At 38.4% G+C, this 20,681-nt stretch overlaps 2 protein-coding genes across 2 annotated transcripts; one reads left to right on the top strand and one right to left on the bottom strand.

Annotated features, from left to right (window-relative positions):
* The first annotated feature begins 1,332 nt into the window (after window positions 1-1,332).
* Window positions 1,333-7,906, top strand: LOC103962616 (protein PUTATIVE RECOMBINATION INITIATION DEFECT 1). Its single transcript, XM_009375352.3, is given in 10 exon segments — window positions 1,333-2,047; window positions 2,702-2,811; window positions 2,909-3,084; window positions 3,679-3,990; window positions 4,436-5,402; window positions 5,508-6,219; window positions 6,298-6,575; window positions 6,658-6,781; window positions 6,783-7,328; window positions 7,480-7,906. Coding segments are annotated over 10 exon segments (3,954 nt in total). The 5' UTR covers window positions 1,333-1,561; the 3' UTR covers window positions 7,723-7,906.
* A 514-nt stretch (window positions 7,907-8,420) lies between these two features.
* LOC103962593 (protein transport protein SEC23-like) lies at window positions 8,421-15,880 on the bottom strand. The gene is given in 13 exon segments (XM_009375329.3): window positions 8,421-9,118; window positions 9,437-9,541; window positions 9,630-9,893; window positions 10,010-10,171; window positions 10,597-10,674; window positions 11,366-11,447; window positions 11,570-11,742; window positions 11,870-11,945; window positions 12,611-12,696; window positions 12,698-12,754; window positions 13,996-14,157; window positions 14,501-14,674; window positions 14,789-15,880. Coding segments are annotated over 13 exon segments (2,322 nt in total). The 5' UTR covers window positions 15,545-15,880; the 3' UTR covers window positions 8,421-8,971.
* Window positions 15,881-20,681: the final 4,801 nt, after the last annotated feature.

The raw sequence follows: 20,681 nt of genomic DNA, 5'->3' as shown, positions 1-20,681 counted from the left end.
GGGCATTTCCACTTACAAAAAAAAAAAAAAAAAAGCAACAAAACTAACCGAGTTGGAGCTATGGTACTCATAACGCTCGCAAACATCTTGTATCTTTTTATGAGATAACTTGATTCACCCATTGAAGTTTGCCTTGTAAACATCAAACTTTTTAATCCAATAATTAAATAAAAATGTCATGAAAAATCAAATCCAACATTTATATTGGTTAGGGAAAGGAATATCCAGGGTTTGGAAAATGCTACTCTAGGTTTGGTCGTCAAACTTGGATCGTGTTGTGGGAACTCATTTCTAGGCCTAGATCTTTTGCTATCGTCAATGGATTTTTTAATAAATCTCTAGATTATTTTTTTTGCAATCCAGTTCATTTGAACTATTCAATCTTATGGAAGATTGTTAATTGAGAAAAAATATGACCAATTTTTTGATATGGTCCAATATCCTAAAAGCCAAGTCAAAGGAAAGAGCGATGCTCGCATGAAAAAAGGGATTTGTCGCAGGTTAAAGAACCACATCTAGATCCAGCTACAAATCCCGAACTTTTTGGTCGAAGTTGACCTGCCACAAGCGCATCTGCTGGACTCAGCCGACATTCTGCAATTAAAAGTTCGAAACTCACCCATCCCGAAAATTAATGTAATAACTAGGGGTGGAAAAAATTCCCGAAAATCCCGAACCGAACCGAAAAAATCCCGATCCCAAACCAAAAATTTCCCAAACCGAAATTCCCGAAATTTTCGGGATGCTATCCCGAACCAATCCCAAAATTTCGGTATGGGATTCGGGATTGGCTTCTCGATATTTCGGGAATCCCATACCAAACCGAAAATATATAATATTAATTATTATATATATTTATACATATATATATTATTCTTTTATAATTGATGCTAGAAGTTTCTAATTCATGCTCAGCAACCTAGAATGCCCTACACCTTGCATATTTTTCATGTTCTGTTTGATATTCATGTGGATTTTATTATTGCTGCTGCCATGGCTGATGATTTCAGAAGGCTTGATTCTTTTGTCTCTCAACAGATTGCAAAAAGAGTTTAATTAATTTGAATTTTGACTATGATAAAAAGAGTCAAGCATGCCAGTGTTCAATTAAATGGTAGTGTGAATGAAATGAAATTCCTAGTTCATAAATGTGTTCTTGAATTATATATTTGAAGAACAATTCATAATTTCATATTTCAATTTGGGATTCCCGATTTGTCCCAAAATCCCGAAAATATTTCGGGATTCCCGAAATTTGGGATTCCCGAAAATTTGGTTTGGGATTGGTCTTCAAATTCCCGTCCCGAAAAATTTCGGTTTGGGATTCGGGATACTAGTTTCGGTATGGTATCCCATACCGAACCACCCCTAGTAATAACTGTGAACTTTCCTCTCCTCTTAATAATAGTAAATTAAAAAAAAAACAATTGAGAAAAATAAAATGTGAATTTGTAGAAAATAAAATAAAATATGAAATTAGAGCGGCCATTTTGCAATATTCCCACCCAGTCCTCATTCCTCTATTTTCTCTGGCGCCAAAATTCAAACGCTGTTCGCCAAAATGTACTTCGACGACTCACAGTCACAGCAGATTCAACACTACTACGACGAAGAAGAAGAAGATGAAGCTTCCAATTCAGCGGTGTCGCCGCCGTCTCCGACTGCATGCTCGCAGGGCCACAGATCCACGCTCATCCTCCAAACCAAGCAAGGTGGCTCAATCTGCTTGCTCTGCTTCTCCAACCTCATCTCCAACCCTCAATCTCCCACCGTCCACGTGTCCTACGCCCTCTCTCAGCTCTCTCAGGCCATCTCCGACCCCCCTTTCCTCCGATCTCTCCTCACCTTCCACTCTCACTTCCTCGTCTCGCCTCTCGTTCACGCTCTCTCCTCCTTCGACGACGACCCCATCGCACGACAAGTCGTCCGTCTCGCTTCCGCTCTCTGCGATTCCGCCGACGCCTCGCTTTCTGCTGACTTCGTCGCTAGGGTTTCCGATCGCCTCTCTTCCGGTTCCCTCGCCTGGAGTCGCCGTCAGGTTTATACGGTATTTCCATCGTCCGATCGACCAATTGTCTCTTTGGTTTTTATAATTAAATCAAATAATCCTCTTTTAATGCTTTGTTTACTGTTTGGTTGCTGAGAAAGTAAAGGAAAACTGTCCAATCCAACAGCATACGAAATTTATTCTCTGTTCGTTTGTTTTAGTGGGAACTTACAAATTACTTTCGAGATTTTGATAAAATTTTCGGTAATGCTAGAACTTTTCGGTTTTGCGAAATTGAACTCAATCAGATTTGTTAGATTCCTGAAATTTGCCTTATTTTTCCTTTGTTCTAAGTTGCGACGGGAACTTTAGACTGAATCGTTACAAATGCACTACACGGACACTACAAATGAACTACTAAGCACGACAAAACTACCACTAAATCACTACAAATGCACTACGAAACCTAACAAATTAGCCTAAGCTCCATGAAACTTTAAAGTTGCTTTTCCAAACGCACCATTGGTGACCTGATGTTCTAATTCAAATGGGGGGATTAGTTAGTGTTTCTTTGAAATATTATTAGTGGATTTATCTCTCATGTATTTTGGCTACTTGGTTTCCCTCGTTTATCATAGTTGAGTCCACGATGAGGTGCCTGGTAAATGTAATGATTTGCATCCATACACCGTATGACTCACTCTTTAACTGCAGCTTCACTGCTTAGGGGTTCTGTTAAACTGCCAGCATACTAATCCTTATGCTCACATTCGGGACAAATATGGCCTCATTACCAATCTCATTGCAGGTCTTCAATTGCCAAGGTAACAAATATAGAATTCAGAAAGAGAGCATGTTCCCTTTTCTAATGTATTTACCACATTATAACTCAACTTTTGTACTCTAATTCTTTTAACGTAGTGAAGAGATCCGGGGAGAAATCCTGTTTGTTCTATACAAAGTGTCTGTTCTTCAATACGCCTCAGAGGATGGTGACGGAACTGATCTTTTATTTGCCTTTTGCCCCAAGCTATTGCGCTTGTCTCTGGAGGCACTCATGAAGACCCAAAGCGATGATGTCCGATTGAATTGTGTAGGTCCGTTTTCCACTCCTTTGCTACTTATTTTCTGTTCCTTGAAAGTTGGGTCCATTGGCCTTTAGAGAACCATAGTTCAGCAAGATTTGAGTAGCATTTTAGTCAGCTCGTTTTATTTTTTATCTGTCAATTTAAGTTTTCTTTTTGGGCACATAGGTATATGTAGACACCAAGCATGGAAAGGTCCTCCCTAAGCTACACTACCATTGTTTCTTATTGATCTCATTCCATATCTTCACAATGAAGGTGAAGGTCCTTACAATTTTTATCATCAACAGTTCGATCTGTTAGTTTAAACAACTGTTGAACAGTTCTAGTTAATGAGTTCAATCAATTTGTTTGAACAGTTATGTGCATGTTAAGTTTATTTAAAACAAACGATAGACACATTACAGCTCTCAGAAACAGTGCTTGATGTTAAAACTTAATCCCTGCAGTGGTTACAAGTATAAGTTTAAACCTTTCAGGTTATGTATGAATCTTTGGGGGAATTCATCCTGATAGAGCATAGAATGCTTACTCTTCGCAGGCACATTGCCTCATTTGTATCAAACCTGTTTTCTCTCAACTAACTATTCCGTATTACTTGTTCAGCACTCTTGACAGTGTTGACGCAGAGAGGGCTTTTCGGGACTGCATATGCACTTGATTCAAACAGTATGAATTCATCAGAAGGTGATAGCTTTGAGCAAGCAACAGAAGATGGAAAAGATGTGAATCCGATGAATGTCTTATTTACTGAGGCCATCAAAGGCCCACTTCTTTCAACAGACAGCCAAGTCCAGATCAGCACTCTGGATTTACTATTTCATTACATGTCCTGGGAAGGCACTTCAGGCAAAGAACTCCAAGCCCTACTTGAAGAAAACATTGCAGATTATGTATTTGAGATACTGAGGTTGTCAGGTTAGTAAATTTTTTCGTGCCAAATAAAACCATAACAACTGTCCTTAAAATGCTGAGCTTGTCAGCTTGTATGTTTTTCTGGATGTTAGAGTAGCCATTTGAGTATTGCCAGTCATCAGGAAACCAGAAACTATCTTTTAAGTAAGGAGTCGGCAACCAGCATTGATCAAAAGCAATTACTGAATTTAAGAAGTTTTAAACTGTTCTTAGTGTAGGTAGCTCAAGCCTTTTATATGGTCTTATTTATTTATGAATATTATTCTATCCAGCCCTTAGAAAGTCCAGTTTCATGAACCCAAAGCATCTTAGTTTCTAAAAGTGCGTTTTAAATATATTTAAAAATCGAGTGCTTCTTGGACAAACTGGTTTTCAGCTAATAAGCCTAGTTAAACTTCAGTTCCCTAAATAAAAATGAAAATAGCTTATAAGTGTTGTTGATGAACAGAATGCAAGGATCCACTGGTCAAATCATGTGTTCAGGTGCTTGATATTTTATCAAAATCTGAGCAGGCTTTCAAACAGAGGCTTGTTGTCGGGTTTGCAACTTTAGTTCCAGTACTAAATTACGTGGCCGATGTTCCTTTCCATCCAGTTCAAAGTCAGACATTAAAGCTCATTTTGAACTGCATTTCTGATTGCCCCGGAATGGTATCCTCCTCTCATATAGCAGAGCTAGTACCTACTCTCACAAAGATGCTTAGAAAGCATTCTGATGGGGAGATGGGGATGGTTGAGGAAACATTTATATTGACCTGCTCAGTGCTTGTATCTATCATCAGAACTCCATCTGCTCATGTGAATTCGAATCTACAAATGCCAATTGAAGAAGCAATGCAACATGCTGTTTTTGCTTGTCTAAATACCTCTGAGAAGCATACATGTCAACTTTTGCATTCTTTGTTCCTACTTAAGGAGGCTTATTATACGTACAGTCAGGAAGGAAATTCTACCGAATCCGCTAAAGTGGAAATACGACAAGTTGTTGTGAATGTATGTACAAAACATTTGTTACCTTGGTTTGTAACCAACTTCAATGAAATGGATGAGGATACTGCCCTTGGAGTACTGGAAACATTTCATTCGATACTGCTTCAGGACTCCAATAACCAAGCAGCGGAACTTGCAAACAGCCTGGTTTCAAGCACATGGTTCAGTTTGTCATTTGGATGCCTTGGCTTATTTCCTACAGAAAAGATGAAACAGAGGGTATATATTATGCTCAGTTCACTAGTAGATGTTCTTATGGGAAATGACGCGGGGCAACCCATTAGAGATGCTGCTTTATGTCTCCCATCTGATCCCATTGATTTACTCTTTCTACTTGGGCAAAAGAACTCCCGTAATTTGGAATTATCTTCTTGCCAATCTGCCATCTTGTTGATTTTATACACCAGTTCCTTATATGATGAAAGGTAATTGAACTTTCGATTTCCAGCCTTTTATTTTTATACGTTTGACAGTAAAGTTAACAACTGCAAAGCTACTTTTCTTCACATCTTTAATACTTTGCTCCCCAGACTTGCAGATGATAAGTTGGTTTTAGCTTCGCTGGAGCAATATATTCTGGTCAACAGTAGTGATCTCCAAGGTGCGGGCACAGATCCAATCACAGTAATGAGGCTTGTGTATCTTTATGGTCTTTATAGGGGTCTCGCCAAGGTTAGCTACCAAATCCCCTACAGTCCAGAAGCGGAAAGAATCCTGTTCGAGACATTAAGTGAAACCGAATGGGATTTGCCTTCTGCAAGAATTCATCCAATATCATTGAAATGGCTGTTCCAAGAAGAGAAAATCAGCGGGCCATTATCTTATCAGCTTCTGAAATTTTGTGGAAGGAATGTAGCAAATGATTCTGACATCATACTCCATGGAAACATTAGTCGTATGGTAAATGCTAATTCAATTGCAGAGTTAATTGCCGGAGGAGATAATCATGCAGCAATACTTTTGGTGTCCTTGTTGACACAACTTCTCGAGAAAGGACACGAGCATGACATAATTTCTGTATTGAATCTAATGACATCTAGTATCAACATATTTCCAACTGTTTCCGACCAGTTATGTCGGCATGGTATCGGAAATGCTTTCCAGAATTTCTTTTGCGAATCAACTCATACGCAGTCGCCTCAGATATCCAGAGCCGCCTTGGTTTTAATATTTAAAACTTTATGCTCTGTACACCATGGAACTCTTTCTGATGAAGAATCTTGGCTTGCAGTGACTATGAAGGTAACTAACTAAAATTTTCTGATACCAGTTTGGTTACCATAATAGGAATTTAATCCGACAGTTTATCTTCTTTTGTAGTTAATAAATATCGTCACTCCAAGAGCTCCAGACGCGTGGAATCATGAATGTCTCTTAGTAATAGGCATCCTTTCCTTAGTTATGCACCATTCTTCCAACGAAGTGCTCCTAGCACCTTCAAAAGCCATTGTTCTCAGTACTTCTCTGGTCTCTGCAATCAATAGCGTAATTCATGCAGCGTGTCTAAAGGGACCGGCATTGGCTGACCATGATGAGGAGACAAGCTCTGGAGAAGTTTTAATCTATGTGCTTCTGCTAAATTACTTCTCTTTACGAAGGTCAGTTCCTACTACTAAATTCAACCATAGAATTGAATTTTTCTTTTGAAACTAACTTTTCTTTTTTCTTGGTTTCCTCCAGTTTGGACACTGTTTTACCTGGCATTGTGGACTGGAAACATTTCTTTGATCCTCCAGATAGGGTGCAGCCGATTTCCTTTATCGGAATCTATTGCCACGACCTCTGCAGACTATTGCATTTTGGATTCTGGTTCGGTCAAACTTTTTGCTTCATACTGCCTGTTGGAGTTGTTTAACAGATTGTCCGATCAGCAGAACAGAACAGGGAAGGAGATTATATGCACCACGAAGCACCAAATGTCTATAACGGCTGTCCTCGAAGGCCTTATTTTCTACACTGACCTCAGAGTGGCTATGAACTGTGGCCTCTGCCTATCAATGATCTTGAGGTGGGAATCAGCGGGAATGCAAGGGACAAGTGCGAGTACAAAGAATAACTGGAGCAGGATGATCGTGGAAGAGCTGGCAATGTCGTTAGCAGTCCCAAGCTTAGCATCAAAATCGTTCATTAATCTTCACAAGCCTGCAATTTATGTCGCAGTCACATTGCTAAGACGTCAGAAGGTTCCTGAGTGGATGAGGTCTGTATTTGACGATTCTTGCATATCTGCAGTAATTCAAAACCTCGAAGCTCATAATCTGAGCGCAGAGATTGTACTTTTATTTCGAGCTTTACTGAACTCTGAGTTCCTTAACACGGAACAAGTTGCTAGTGTGAATCAGTTGCTCCAGGTGACCATTCCTCTCTCTCCTCGTGCATTTTTCGAGTCATTATATTTCTTTCCAGTTGGCTTTAGAATGAACACGAGACAAGATGAAATTTCGAACAGCAGCCCGAAGTTCTGCGAAAAGAGAGTTAACGGAGTTATTTGGTACATTGCAGGTGTGCAGAAAACGAAAGTACAGCGGCAACAGCCGAGGCGAAAGTGCAGAAGAGTATAAAATGAAGGCAAAGGCGGCAACCGTCCTGGACGACATGGGAGAAGTTTGTGAGTTTCTCATCGACTTGATGGCGTCCGAGTCGTCTTTAGATAGGGATCCAGGAGGATTACAGGTTGGGGATAAGAGATTGTTGGAAGAAATAGAGCTTTTCTTCAAAACTCAAACAGAAACGAACGGAAGCTAAGAAAGTTGTCTGTACTGAATCCATCTTGGCGAAAATGGTGAGCTTCAGCTGAGGAGTACCCCTGTGGGGCTCTCAACGGTCTAACCGTCTATCTCTAGATCTTCTCTCATAGATCATGTCGATCAATAATCGCTCAAATCTAAAATCATATTACTATTAGATCGAATGGTAGTCACTTTAGTGATTCTTCGAAGCACCTCATTTGTCTAATATCTTCACGTCAATTGACGCATTAAGCCTAGCGTTATTTATGGTACTAAAATACGGTACAAATATGTGGTAAGCCTAGCATTGTGTCAAAAGGCAAAGTTGGAAGTTAAAAAAGCAGCTTAACCCGAACGCTTGAGGTAGCTCATCGTAGTGCTGCTATTCCTTGAAGGATTTTCTATGGTCGACCAGAGTGAGATACTACGAGATTTTTAACCATCAGATCTTTGATTAAAAATACAAAAATCAAGACCTAATCGCAACCCGGAGCACCACAGAATTTAAGCTTGAAGAGCGTTATATTTAAATTCAAGGATGACGGAATCAAGTTCTACCACCATGGAAGAACATAAAAAGGGCAACATAAACGAACAACCACCAAAATATAGTTCACATCGAGGAAACGAAACGAGCTCAACTCAATTAGTGGAATAAGGCTTTGTTGTTGTAACTATAACATTTCTATTGGGAAGTCAATATAACGGCAGATATCCGGTAACAACGATGTCCTCAATTTCAACCTGAATGAATCCAAACATTTCCTTTTCTGGGCGTAATATATGTTAAAAATAAAAGCAAATACAACCTAAGCTTCATGAACCCACAAGAGCATATAACTTAAAAATTAACACACAAGAAAGTACCTCCTGACCTCGTTGAATGCAGAAAATGTAAAGAAAAATCTCACAAAATATCCTCCTGACTTGGCTGCGCTACTGAAGTAGGAACGCTCACTCTTTAAGTCACATTCCTGTCACACACCTTTCTTTCCAAATATATCAAACACATTTCGCCTTTCGTGTCCCTTACTCAATCAAAAGGAAGCACTAAATACCCTCCCCGCACCCCAAAGAATGTTGTGAGCTTTTTTTTCCTTATTAAAAGAATGTGGGGGGTGGGACCTCTTGCTTTTAGACACATTGGAAATAAAGGAAAGCAACTGAATGGAACAGGAGGACGAGAGGGGGTTGATAATCTAAACTGAGTTTCCCCGTACCAAAATCGAGTGTAGCTGCAGAATTCGAAATTCTACCTGGCTCTCTCAAGATTGCACTGCCAGCCTCTGAAGATGCTCAAAGAAAACTTGAAGGCTTACATCATCTGTGAAGATAACATCTGAACCGGCAGCCATTTCATGCGCATTGTTGTATGTTGCTGACGGGTTCAACTTTGCTAACAAGAACCTTGCCTGCAGAGCATATCAGTAGAAAATAAGTAGGCGTTCAGAATACAGTGCAAATAAATTCATCCGCCTTCATGAAATGCAGTACAATTGACAACTGTCACTAGCGAAGATTAACTCATGAAAAAATAAAATTTTAGTCATGGCCCTCTCGTACCAACAACAACAAAGTATATACCAAACTAGCACTCTCTACACAAACGGTTTACCAAAATTTTTAAATTGTAAGTTCTAACAAATTAAAATCAAGCCCAGATGAAAACTATCAACCGTGCAACTGGGGAAGCAAGAAACTAAAACTAAGATTTTAAGAAAGTTAAAAACCTGGGAGCCATGCTGATCACACACCACCAATCTAGGGACAGGGAAACGGTCCCGAACAATCAATTGTGTATCATCATGGGGAGCTTGCAGTAGTTGTGCAAATGCCTGGAAACAAAATAAGTACACAGTAAGTTGAGACAATAACAACATTTGCACACCACCAGTCCGGCAATCATAAACTTAGCATTCATACCTGGTGTTCTGGCTGATTCTGGTATCCCATGTTACGCCACTGTGCTATTGTCATTCCATGGAAAATGACTATACTAAAATATGAATCCAACAACAGAATACGGTCAGCTGCAATGGATGCCACATCTAACAAAGCTGGCTGAGGCAGCGAATTAAATGAATATGATATTAATGATGGTTGTATCATGACAGCAGCATTGCTGATATTTTCCCGATTTAACAACATGCGAAAATATGCTGTTTCATCTGGGCTATTGTTGAAAACCTGCAAACAAACCATTTCAGATCCCAAAGTGGGAAAAAAGATAAAATATTAGCAATAGTTTGCAATATTAATATCAAAACAAAAGAGATGAAAAGGAGAGGAGCAATCATGGTTACCTGCACAAATTGTGAGCGTCGGAGGTTAAACATAAATTGAGGGAATAATGAGAAAGAGGGATTTAAAGTAAAGGACGATGGATCATCTTTTCGATAATCACCAAATTTCGAACAGAGGCGAATAAGTCCTCGATCCAACCATCGTGTAGCATCAAAAGATTCCTATATGAAACAACGTATAACCTTTTTTGAGAATTCTATAATTGAAAATTACAAGAAAAATAATTCAAGAAAAAAAAAATCATCGGTGAAGAACAAACAAAATACAAGTAATCTACAATATAAGGGAGAAAGCTTAAGATATAATAAGAAAGCAAAACCTATAAATTGTGTTAAGAATTTGCTATCAATCAAATTAAAGAAACAATGACTAAAAGTTTGATATATCAACAGTCCTGAGATAAACATTGGCGTACTAAGAAAGCAAGACATATAAATTGTGTTAAGAATTTGATATCAATCAAATTTAAGGCTTAACTTTAGGATACCTTCTAACCCGAAGTTGTGAGATATGAACATAACAAATTGGAAAAGGTATGCAATAGGGATATACAAGATAATGGAAGATGAGAATGGCTGTGAACTACCTCTGACTCCATTTTCAAGGAAGTTTTTCTTGCCATTACTACAGCAGCAGTCTCTTGGTCAAATCCTTGAACCAATTCCTGTAAAGTCAAGATCCCTCTGTGTCAGTGATATCCTTTCAATCAAGCTCGGTAATTAATAATCAATTGGCAGCATAAGAAAATATAACTAAGAAGAAAACATATCATTCCACACAAGGTTCAGGCTCCTATTACATGGCCAACTATTTGATAGCAGCCTTAACAAGCAAAGAGAAAAATGACAATTCAACAACTCTAGGAAACCAATCAATGTGCTAGAACATGATATATTTCTTTTTGGCGATATACAACAAACATTGGCAACTAAGAACAAAATAATAAGTACTGTTTATTCAAAATGCATACTCACACTTGTACATATATCCACGCTCCAACCAATTTCACAATTTTCGCACAATGATGAAACCATATTATACCTTTTTACAAACATTTGTATTCTTTCTCCATTATCCAACTCTTACTTGGACTTAATAAAAGGATTAACAGAAAAATATTAAAAAGGAAAAGAGAAAGCAGAATAGTTTTTCCTTGCTCGGTTATCTAAATAAAAGGAAGTACATGTGTGTGAATGTGTCATAGCACAATCATGCAACGTGAACAAGGGTGTTTATGATATCCAAGGAAAAAGGTGAATTTAAAAGAACCAAACTTCACCAGCTATAGCAAAGGCTAAACTATTTTACAACCTAAACAAATATTTTCACAAAAAAATGAGAGAAACTGAAATAACCTCTGAGCTAACTGAACTATCTATCCATTGTCTAGTAATTGTTGTCACTCGAAGCATCATTTGACCTTCAGGGTTTTGAAAACTGCAATTACAAAGAAAGCACCCAAAATTCAGTCTTCACATAGAACTAACAAGAAAAATTTAACCAAAGGGTTCCATAAGATGTTTCATCGTTGAAGGTCGTGATACAATCTTCAAGCATACCTTGTAAGAAACTGCAGATACAATTGTGGATTTACAGTTCCCGGTGTATTTGAATGATCACTAGATGACAAATCAAAGAAAACTGTCAAGCAAGTACTCTTGTCAAGGCCACACATTTTCCAAGCTGTTGTATTCCCCTCCCCTATAGCGGTATCAGCAACAGCAGGTCCTTTCTGCCAGGCTTGGAAAATTTAACATCAAACTCCCCAAACACGTGTAAACCAAATACATTTCAATGACTCTAAACATTATGCCACAAAAGCAAATAAATACAAGCTCTAAATCATCAAATGGTCCAACCTTCTCCAAAGATGTGCAAGGTCCAATAATCCCTTGAATTTTTATGTCCTTAGAACAGTTGATCTCAAGCGTACCACTGAAACAAATAATGTCATGTAATTAGAGTTCGAACACAAATTTGTTAATGATAAAAGTCAAAGCATAGAGGAGTAAAAAAAGGAAAAATTTTTTAACATGTCCATGCACTTGAAAAAGGCATTGGGAGTACAAATACCTAACCTAAGGGATATGACCGTGTAAGCAATAGGAATCCCATATAATGATAAAAAGGCCACTGGTACATATACCAAGCAGCCACTCACCTTCAGATATTATCATGCTAACAATCATACACTACCTTATGGGTCTCCTTCTCACTCTATTCTTCGATTCTTCCACCGACCCAAAATGAAAAAGGAAAAGACAAGAAAAAGAATCGTGTGTATTGAAAAAGAAACTGAAAAGAGCCAGCTAGTATCATTGCTAGCATTTGAACGCATCTTCTACAAGCTTAAAGGTCAAAAATCAAGGAATATGATTCTCAAGCCATAGCTACATTCCTATAACTATGCTCAAGGTGTATCGCCAAAATAACAAGGTACAAGAATCACATTTGGAGCATCACTAGAACATGTCAAATTCAGCTACATGGTTAGCGATACAACTTTAAAGTTGATTGCCAAGCTAATTATAATGAACTCAAAATGTGAAGTGTGAACAAAGACCAGGTCCATCGATATGTTTAATGATTATTACACTCACTTGAAACAAAGGCCAAGCGACTGTTCCCCTTCATCAAAAACACGCTTGAAAGAGTCTTTGAATACAGAATGACCAAAACTTTCTGCCGAGAACAACAAGCCCACCAGTTCTTTCAATTGCAACTTTCATTTCTGCAACCCCAACCTACACAAAAGAATTGCCTCAAGTCAATGCATAATTAAAATACAATCCAGGTGCATAAATTTCTTAAAAACAAATGAAGAAGACATAGTTTTACAAACTAATTATATCTTAAGATTTGTTGCAGAACCATAGGCACAAATATACAGTTCTTATTCCAGCAAAAAAATTTGCCTTGAAAAAAAAAAAAATTAAAACAGACGATAATGACCGTTAAATATGTATATGTGAGTGTGTATACTGCAATGAACTAAGACAAATTTCATGAATTACACACTGAGAACTCACATTACATGACCAAACCTATAAAAAAAAAAAAAGGAACTAGAGTATGGTGATCATTCCAATAATTATAATATTGCTATTTCACCATTCAACAAACATAATTCAAAATTTACTTCCCACACTTTGAAGTTTTAAGTTACCATTATATACTGTTTTTTTCTCGATCATCCGCCTGAGGTCAAATAAAGAATGAAACATAAATTAAGGCACGAAAAGTGGTGTTTCTATCTTAACTCTGAACTATCATAAGAAAACAAAAATCAATAGACATTAGATTCTGAGACATAAACGTGAGTGCATCTGATCCCTTGCAGCTTTAATAGCTCATGGACAAATTTAAAAAGGATCCCAAACTACTGGTATACATCTGTGTCTCTACTTTAGTTAGCGATTTCATACAGCGATAAGGAAGAGGCCATGGCCTGGCATTCAACCATTTTACATTTCAATCTTACTATTTCCAATTTTCAATTAAACCTTACCTATGTAGTAAAAGAAGTATAACCCACTAAATTAGCAAAGGTGAGTCTAACAAGCAGTATTCTGACCAGAAATTTTTCTGTTAGGTGATAAATTTTAAGAAGAACTTAATCTAGTCACCAATATCCAAGGAAGGCCATTAAGGACTGCATTGGAGTCGATCACATGATTGTGAAGTTGCATTGTCAAATTGTCCAAAGCTGAATACAATGCTCATTTGATTCTATCAACGAATCACAAATGGTTCACCTAATGCCTCAGAGAAGCGATATACAGATTGAGAAACGCAAGCAATCCATGAACAACAGTGATGGAAATTTGATTGATGGTCAACAATGCTATGTTATCCAGATGCTAATGCAGCTCAACCATGCACAAACAAGAACATAAGCCCTAATAACTGAATTGATGATAAAGTTTATGCTTGGGAAAAAAAAAAGGCCAGAACCACAGGAATAATTGCTGAAACAAAGAAAGACCTGATCGAGTGCAGATGCAAACAGGTCCAAGACATGGCCCTGGCTAACCAGCTGCTTTGCAAGATTTTCATAAAATTTGATTGCTTTCTTAAAGTATGGTGCTGCATCCTTATCCAGATCCTTATGGGAACGTACTGGATCTGATAAATCTTTCGATACAATCTGCATAACTTTTGTAAATCAGTATCTTTATTGTCTAAAACTTGAATAAATCGCATCACTGAAGTATATAAAACTAAGTGATAATAAGCACCAATGGAACCATCCCCTTCATTATGCCTACATACACTGTAATGCACAACGATTGTAGATTTCCGAAGTAATTTAAGACCAGAAAGACTCAAAATTTGTAATCTAAATCATCAGAGAAAAGCAAGCAAGCTAAACGGAAGCTGAAGGCAGCCAAAAACACCTGTCAACATTTGTTATCATATGCGTTTAGATTCACATCTGCATGCATTCCTGAACATCAAATTGAAAACAGAATAGAATTCTAAAGCTTTACCGCGCCAGGCCCTTCAGTGCATGGACCGCCAACCAAAGCTACAATGCGAGCCCCAGTTCCAGGCATACAAGCTCCAAGTAACCCGGCAGCAACACTCAAAGCCACTCCTGTGCACCTGGAAGCACGGCTTCCTTGCGGCACAGGCCACTGGTCCGTTTGCAATTCATCCAACAACTGAAAATTCACAACAATTCAAACCCAAATAGCAGAACCGAAGAATCAACAACACCATTTATTAGAATCAAACACACAAATACAGAAACCAATCAATCACACTTAAAATCTCACCGTGTTCAATGTGTATTCGCAATCCGAAGCGGGCAACAAGAACCGGGTCACACCAGCATTGGGAAGTCCATTTTGTACCCCCTTCAGCTGGTACCCTCCACCACCAATTGGACCAGGTCTCCGACCCAAATTGCCGAGACCCAATTGCTCCAAAACGTGTTCCTTTGAAATCTCCTTACTCCCCCGAAAGACATACACTTTCGACAAATCAGAGAACCCCAATTCATGGACCTGAACTTGGGTCCCATACGAAACGAACCCAACAAGCGCATTATCGGGCAGCAACCCAATTGCCCTTTTGAGCGCCGATTTGACATATCTCATCTCCTCCTCGATCATACACGTGTCGAGCACGAAGAGAAAGACCGGGGACGGCAGAGATTGAGGGGCAGAGGAATCCGTCGGCAGAGCGTATTGGAGGGTGGTGTACTGAGGGTATAGCTCACCGGGGAGGTTGGTCTCGGAGATCGCGGCGTAGTGAGGCGGGAAGTGGTTGCGCTGGTAGCAGAAAGGGCAGATCCAGATCTTGGCGGTGAAGTCGACGCGCGCAAAAGGGTTGAGCGCGGCAGAGCAGGTCTTGCAGCGGAGCGGCGCGTAGGGGAGCGTGGGGATGTCAGGGTGGGAGCGGATCGGAGAGATGCAGGCGGCCAGTGGGATCACGCACTTGCTGGCCTCCACCTTGGTGCGCGGCCAGACGTTCCATGTCATCCGAACTCCGTCGATCCCTTCCGCGTCAGTGTTCGCCATCTCCGACATCTTTCAAATTCTCAGCTCCCTGAATGCGAATTGGGGTTTTGGGGTTTGATCGGATTGAAATTGGAAGCCTGTTTTTCTGGGTTCCTTTTCTTTCAAAATTTTATCCTTTTTCTGGGGAGAGAGGAGGAGAGTGGAGAGAGGAGGCGACGACCCCTCGAGAAAGGAGAGAGAAAAGGGGTCACCGCAATTCGCAGAGGTCAGAGAGAGAGAGGCTCTCTGAGATGTCGAGAAAATAGATATGTGTTATGGAGTTTAAAGAGATGCGTTTTAGGGGGCTGTTCGATCGAGAGAGAGAGAGAGAGAGAGAGAGAGAGCGGGGGGGGATGATCTGAATCAAGGATTGTTACGAAATTGTACGTGTGTAGGAGCGTGGCTGCCGTTATTCATTTTCTATTCCGAACAGATGCCAAATTAAAATGTTTTTGTGTATGCTTGTAAAATTGAGAGTTTTAACGAAAAACTCATGATATTGTTCACTTTAAAGAATATTTTTTTATACTAAAAAGTTAATTTTGGTACTATTTATTTTACTTTTTATTTTGTCCTTATCATTAAAATTTAAAATTTTCAAACTTTTTTTCATTAGTTTTTCTTATAAAATTAAGTGGGTTAAAATTTAGATGAAATTAGAGTAAAGGTTTTTCAATTTTAATTTAATTGAAACAATGACTTCTCAACTAAAAATATATGATCACTTATCTCTTAACTCATCAAAACGTGCAGCTATGATCCTTTTAATCAATTGTTTTAGAACTTCTGTTAAAACGAGACGTGCTAAAAAAATCATTGCTACAATTAAGTTAAAGCTAATGTACAATTTCTGCAATTGGGCTAAAGTTGACCATTTCTACAATTTGGTCATTTACTTTCCCACGTTTGCCCCTTGATTCTAACTTCACGTGCATGACATATGACTCATTTTGACAAAAGTTTTTACAGAGTTGACCAAAATGATCATAACTGCACGTTTTGATGAGTTAAGAGACCAATGGTTATGAATTTTGAGTTGAGGGAGCATTGTTATAATTTTCTCTAAAATTGAAGGTCCATTGTTGTAATTTTCTCTTAAATTTAATGATAAAAATAATTAGTAAGGGAAAAAATAAAGAAATATGTGGATTTTTTTTTTTTGTTGAAAAAAGGAGAATAAGAACCTAAACAAACCTACTTGATAATAAATTTACACCGAACAACCCAAATCAATCTTTACAAATAAAACTAACTGAATAAGGAGTGTCAAAATAAAAATTACCTAAATTTAAATCAAGACTATAGTTAATGTATGCCACAAAAAAATTTCTTTGCAGACATGCTGAAGTTCGCATTGTCAAGATCTTGAAAGCAATTTTCGACTAGTCAAAACAAGAGGACCTAAAGGATGATTATTGCAAGTTGCTTGCAACACCAAATGAAGTGACTACAAAGTCTAATTCCATCAGTAACTTATCAATATGCATGCTAATTGTAAGCCCAAGTAAAGACCTCATAGCTCAACACTAAGAATCCCACATGTGCCCAAATTGGCGCCAAACTCATAAATCCATTTATCATCAAAATCTCTAAAAACACCACCTACTCTAATAGAATTATTACTTCCCTTCTTACAACCACCAACATTAAGCTTAAACTAATCCGAATGAAGAGTTTCCCAATGGACAAAAGATTGAAACCTATGTAGCTTATCAACCTTGTGAGTATTAGCCCTCAATCTTCTTCAAATGACAATAAGTACAAATAGCAATTGTAGGCTCATTAGTTATTTCAAAATCCTGCTAAAAAATAATTTATCAATTACAACGCGACATATGTCAACATCAGAATAAGGCATGTGGAGTCTCACATCAACTGCGGACGAAAGCCAGAGACTCTCCTCAACTATAAAAGAAGACCATTCTCCTACAATTAATTTATAATGTCATTATTGTATTTAAACTCGTCATTAGAACCCACTAATGATAATTATGCTTGAACCTATGTATTTGTGGAAACCCTTCACTATTAATGAGCACTAATCCATGGACGTAGCCAAACTTAGATGAACCACGTACATCTTGTGTGTTGCTTCCCTATCTCTATCTCTTTACATACTATTATCACTAGGTGACCAAAGCAGCTGAGTGAATGTCACAAACTTAACACTTTACGTTGTTCCAAAGTCTTGTTGATTTTGTGCATTAACATTTGGCGCCGTTTGCGGGAAGGACACTTATTCATACTCCCACCAATTTCGTCAAGCTAATTTCCATTGTTTGTACACTCTCTTTTGATCAAGCATCTCTCTCCAATGTGGGGAGCAAAGGAAGCCACACCACGTAGAACGACACCCCTCTCGTGCCTAGTGTGAAGCAATGAAGGAAGGAAAGAAAGAAGTTTGCCTTCTAGGCCAAGGTCGATGAGCTGGAGGCTTAGAACAACAAGATAACAATCAGAAATGAGATCCTCCAAAACAATATGAAAAGCTTTTCAAGATGCTCCACGAGGCTAGACAGACTCAGTCTTACGAGTTTATCGCCCCCGTGACTGTGGATCACCACATGAGTACCCACCAATGCGAGAGTTCACATGTCATTAGCATGGACGTTCTTAATGAAGAACAACCTTCTCACCAAAGATATCGATCAATATGAGACACTTCTTGAAGCAGCGTTGAGAAAAATCTATCCACATAGGCTCAAGAATCAAACACCTAAATGTCATCGAAGAGCTCAGTCACCTACCACAATGTAGGCCAACCCCCAAATAAACTAACAAGCAACAGAAAAGCTAACCTTCACCTGCAATATGAGAGATTTATGGGTGAGATTAAAATGAGACAAATATTTTGACATTGCAATCAAATTTGGCAGCAAAATGGACAAGTATTTTGACATCGCATTTAAAATTGGCAACAAAAAATGGAGAATATCAATCTATGTAGGATTTTGGCATCTCTTTAGGTACCAGAAAACCACCTTTTTTTTTTTTGTCTAAACAGTCCCCATTGTACTTGTGACGTCTTCTTGGAGACGCTTTTAAGTACTAGGCACAATTTTTTATACTACAAATTTTGAAAAATGGATAATGTTAAGAAGACCATCACTATAGACTAATATTGTCTGATGTCAAAAAAAATATAATAACTACCCAGGCCATAAAGTGGTGGGGGTGCACACTTTGTTGGCTTTGTAGGCATATTATTTAGATATTTAATTCGAATAATTAAATACACAACAGAAAAATAATAAACAACATACAATATGTTATCCTAATTATATGTCGGTTGGTTGTGAACAATAAAGCAACAAAGAAAGATAGCAAAGAGATCACTCACATATATCCTTAGCCACATGTGCATCATTTTGTAGGATCATCTTTGTGCTTGCATTCTTCCTCTTCATCATTGATCACACGTAACTCTTCAACTGTTAAGCCTCTAAGATTATCCACATTGGTAATAGCAACAGATGATTGAGTGATTGATTTATACATGCTAGCAATATTTCAAACTTGGATCAATACGGTTGGTCGATAGTACACAAGGTGTTTTCGCTTAGGGTATTTTTCTCTTATTCACTAAGGGGGCATTTGTTTGCCCTCTTTAGCTTTCACTAGATTGGATTGGATTAAAGATTTAGTGCAATCTGTGGTTGTTTGCTCTCGGGACTTAACATTAGTGGTACTAGCGAGGACTTGCCTCGACTAACAACGAGGCTAGCTGGTCTTAGCGTGTCCCCTCCAAAACTATGGGACTAGCTAAGACGCCTTACTCTGCTTTCACCTCCTCTATCTACTTCTCTTGTTCTCACATGGCTGCTCGCGTCCTAGAATCACGTCATCTCCCTCTCCTCGTGTCTCTCTTCTATGCGTCTATCTTGCAAAATCACACCACTAGACCAAGCACAAACTGACCTGACCTGCCAGCGCTAGACTGGTTGAAGACGAAGTTGTTAGGGCGGAAGATCTAGCCGAAGGGGCTGGATCAAATGTTGTCCATGGTACTAGCCTCAAGATCCATGAGGACGACACGAGGGACGTACTTGCCGCCGAAGGCCTTATGTAGTAGATGTTGATCCTTTTGAGCTGGAGATCAGAGCCGGTGTCTCCGCGATACCTTCTAGTGGGCTCAACGCCGTGCTCGTCGCAAATAACCTTGCAAAACTTGGGAGTCGATCTGGTTGCTGCATTGGCCTCCCTAGATGTGCAGGTTCTCTCTCTCAATGAGATGAGATTCTTGAAAGTTGTGGAATTTGGACGAAAAGAAGGGAAAGGGAAAAGAGATTCTTAGTCCAGAATTGTGGAATTTGGATGAAAAAAAGGCTGAGGGAAGAGAAAGGTTTCTTAGTCCAAAGAGAGTGTTCTAGAACAAGAAAAAGAAAAAAAAAAAATAAACAGAATTAATTATTATTATTTTCATTATTCTGCTTTTTAGTTCGACACTTCATTAAACGCTTCACAAAGATAGTCCAACTTAGTCTAGTCTAAGCCAGTCCACCTTAGTCCTTGAAGCTAGTTCAATCCGAAATAATCTGATGTAACAAACGCACCCTAAGGGACAAAAGTGATTACACTTTGCAAATAATAGAAAACTTTAGGTATATTTATACACACCCTATGCCGCACCATAGCAAGGTTCTGACGCCATGGGCTTTATCCCACGCGCCAAGCCCTTCTTCATTTGCCCTCTTGAACTTGTTACTCCGATTCTTTTAATTAAATAAAGCTCAAAACATATTTAATTAAAACATGTCCAATTGGCCAAAATAATTGAAGGAAAATTAATGAAAATTACTTGAAAATTTTGAATTTTAATGATAATGACAAAATAAAGAGTAAAGTGAATAGTACCAGGTTTGACATTTTAGTGTAAAAATGTGGTTTTTCGTTAAAGTGAACAGTATTGTGGGTTTTTAGTTAAAACTCCCAATAATTAATCCAATATAATCAAGATATAAATGTGATTCTAGTTTTGTTTATTTTTGGGAAGATCGAGCTAAAATAATATCTGCGGAAAAAGGTTGTTTGGGTAAAAAATACTTAAAAAGTTTGTTGTAACAAAATAAAAATAGAAATACCAAATAGTTTGTTATTTAAAATGGAAAAAAAATAAAAAATAAAAAATTCTCCGAAACCGGTGTGGTGGTCGCTGTGGCACCCAAAC

The sequence above is a fragment of a genome, unplaced genomic scaffold (assembly GCF_019419815.1).
Source record: "Pyrus x bretschneideri cultivar Hongxiangsu unplaced genomic scaffold, Pyrus_bretschneideri_v1 Contig14, whole genome shotgun sequence".
Classification (NCBI taxonomy): Eukaryota; Viridiplantae; Streptophyta; class Magnoliopsida; order Rosales; family Rosaceae; genus Pyrus; species Pyrus x bretschneideri.
The sequence above is the reverse complement of the archived record's forward strand: the minus strand, read 5'-3'. Positions and strand labels throughout refer to the sequence as shown.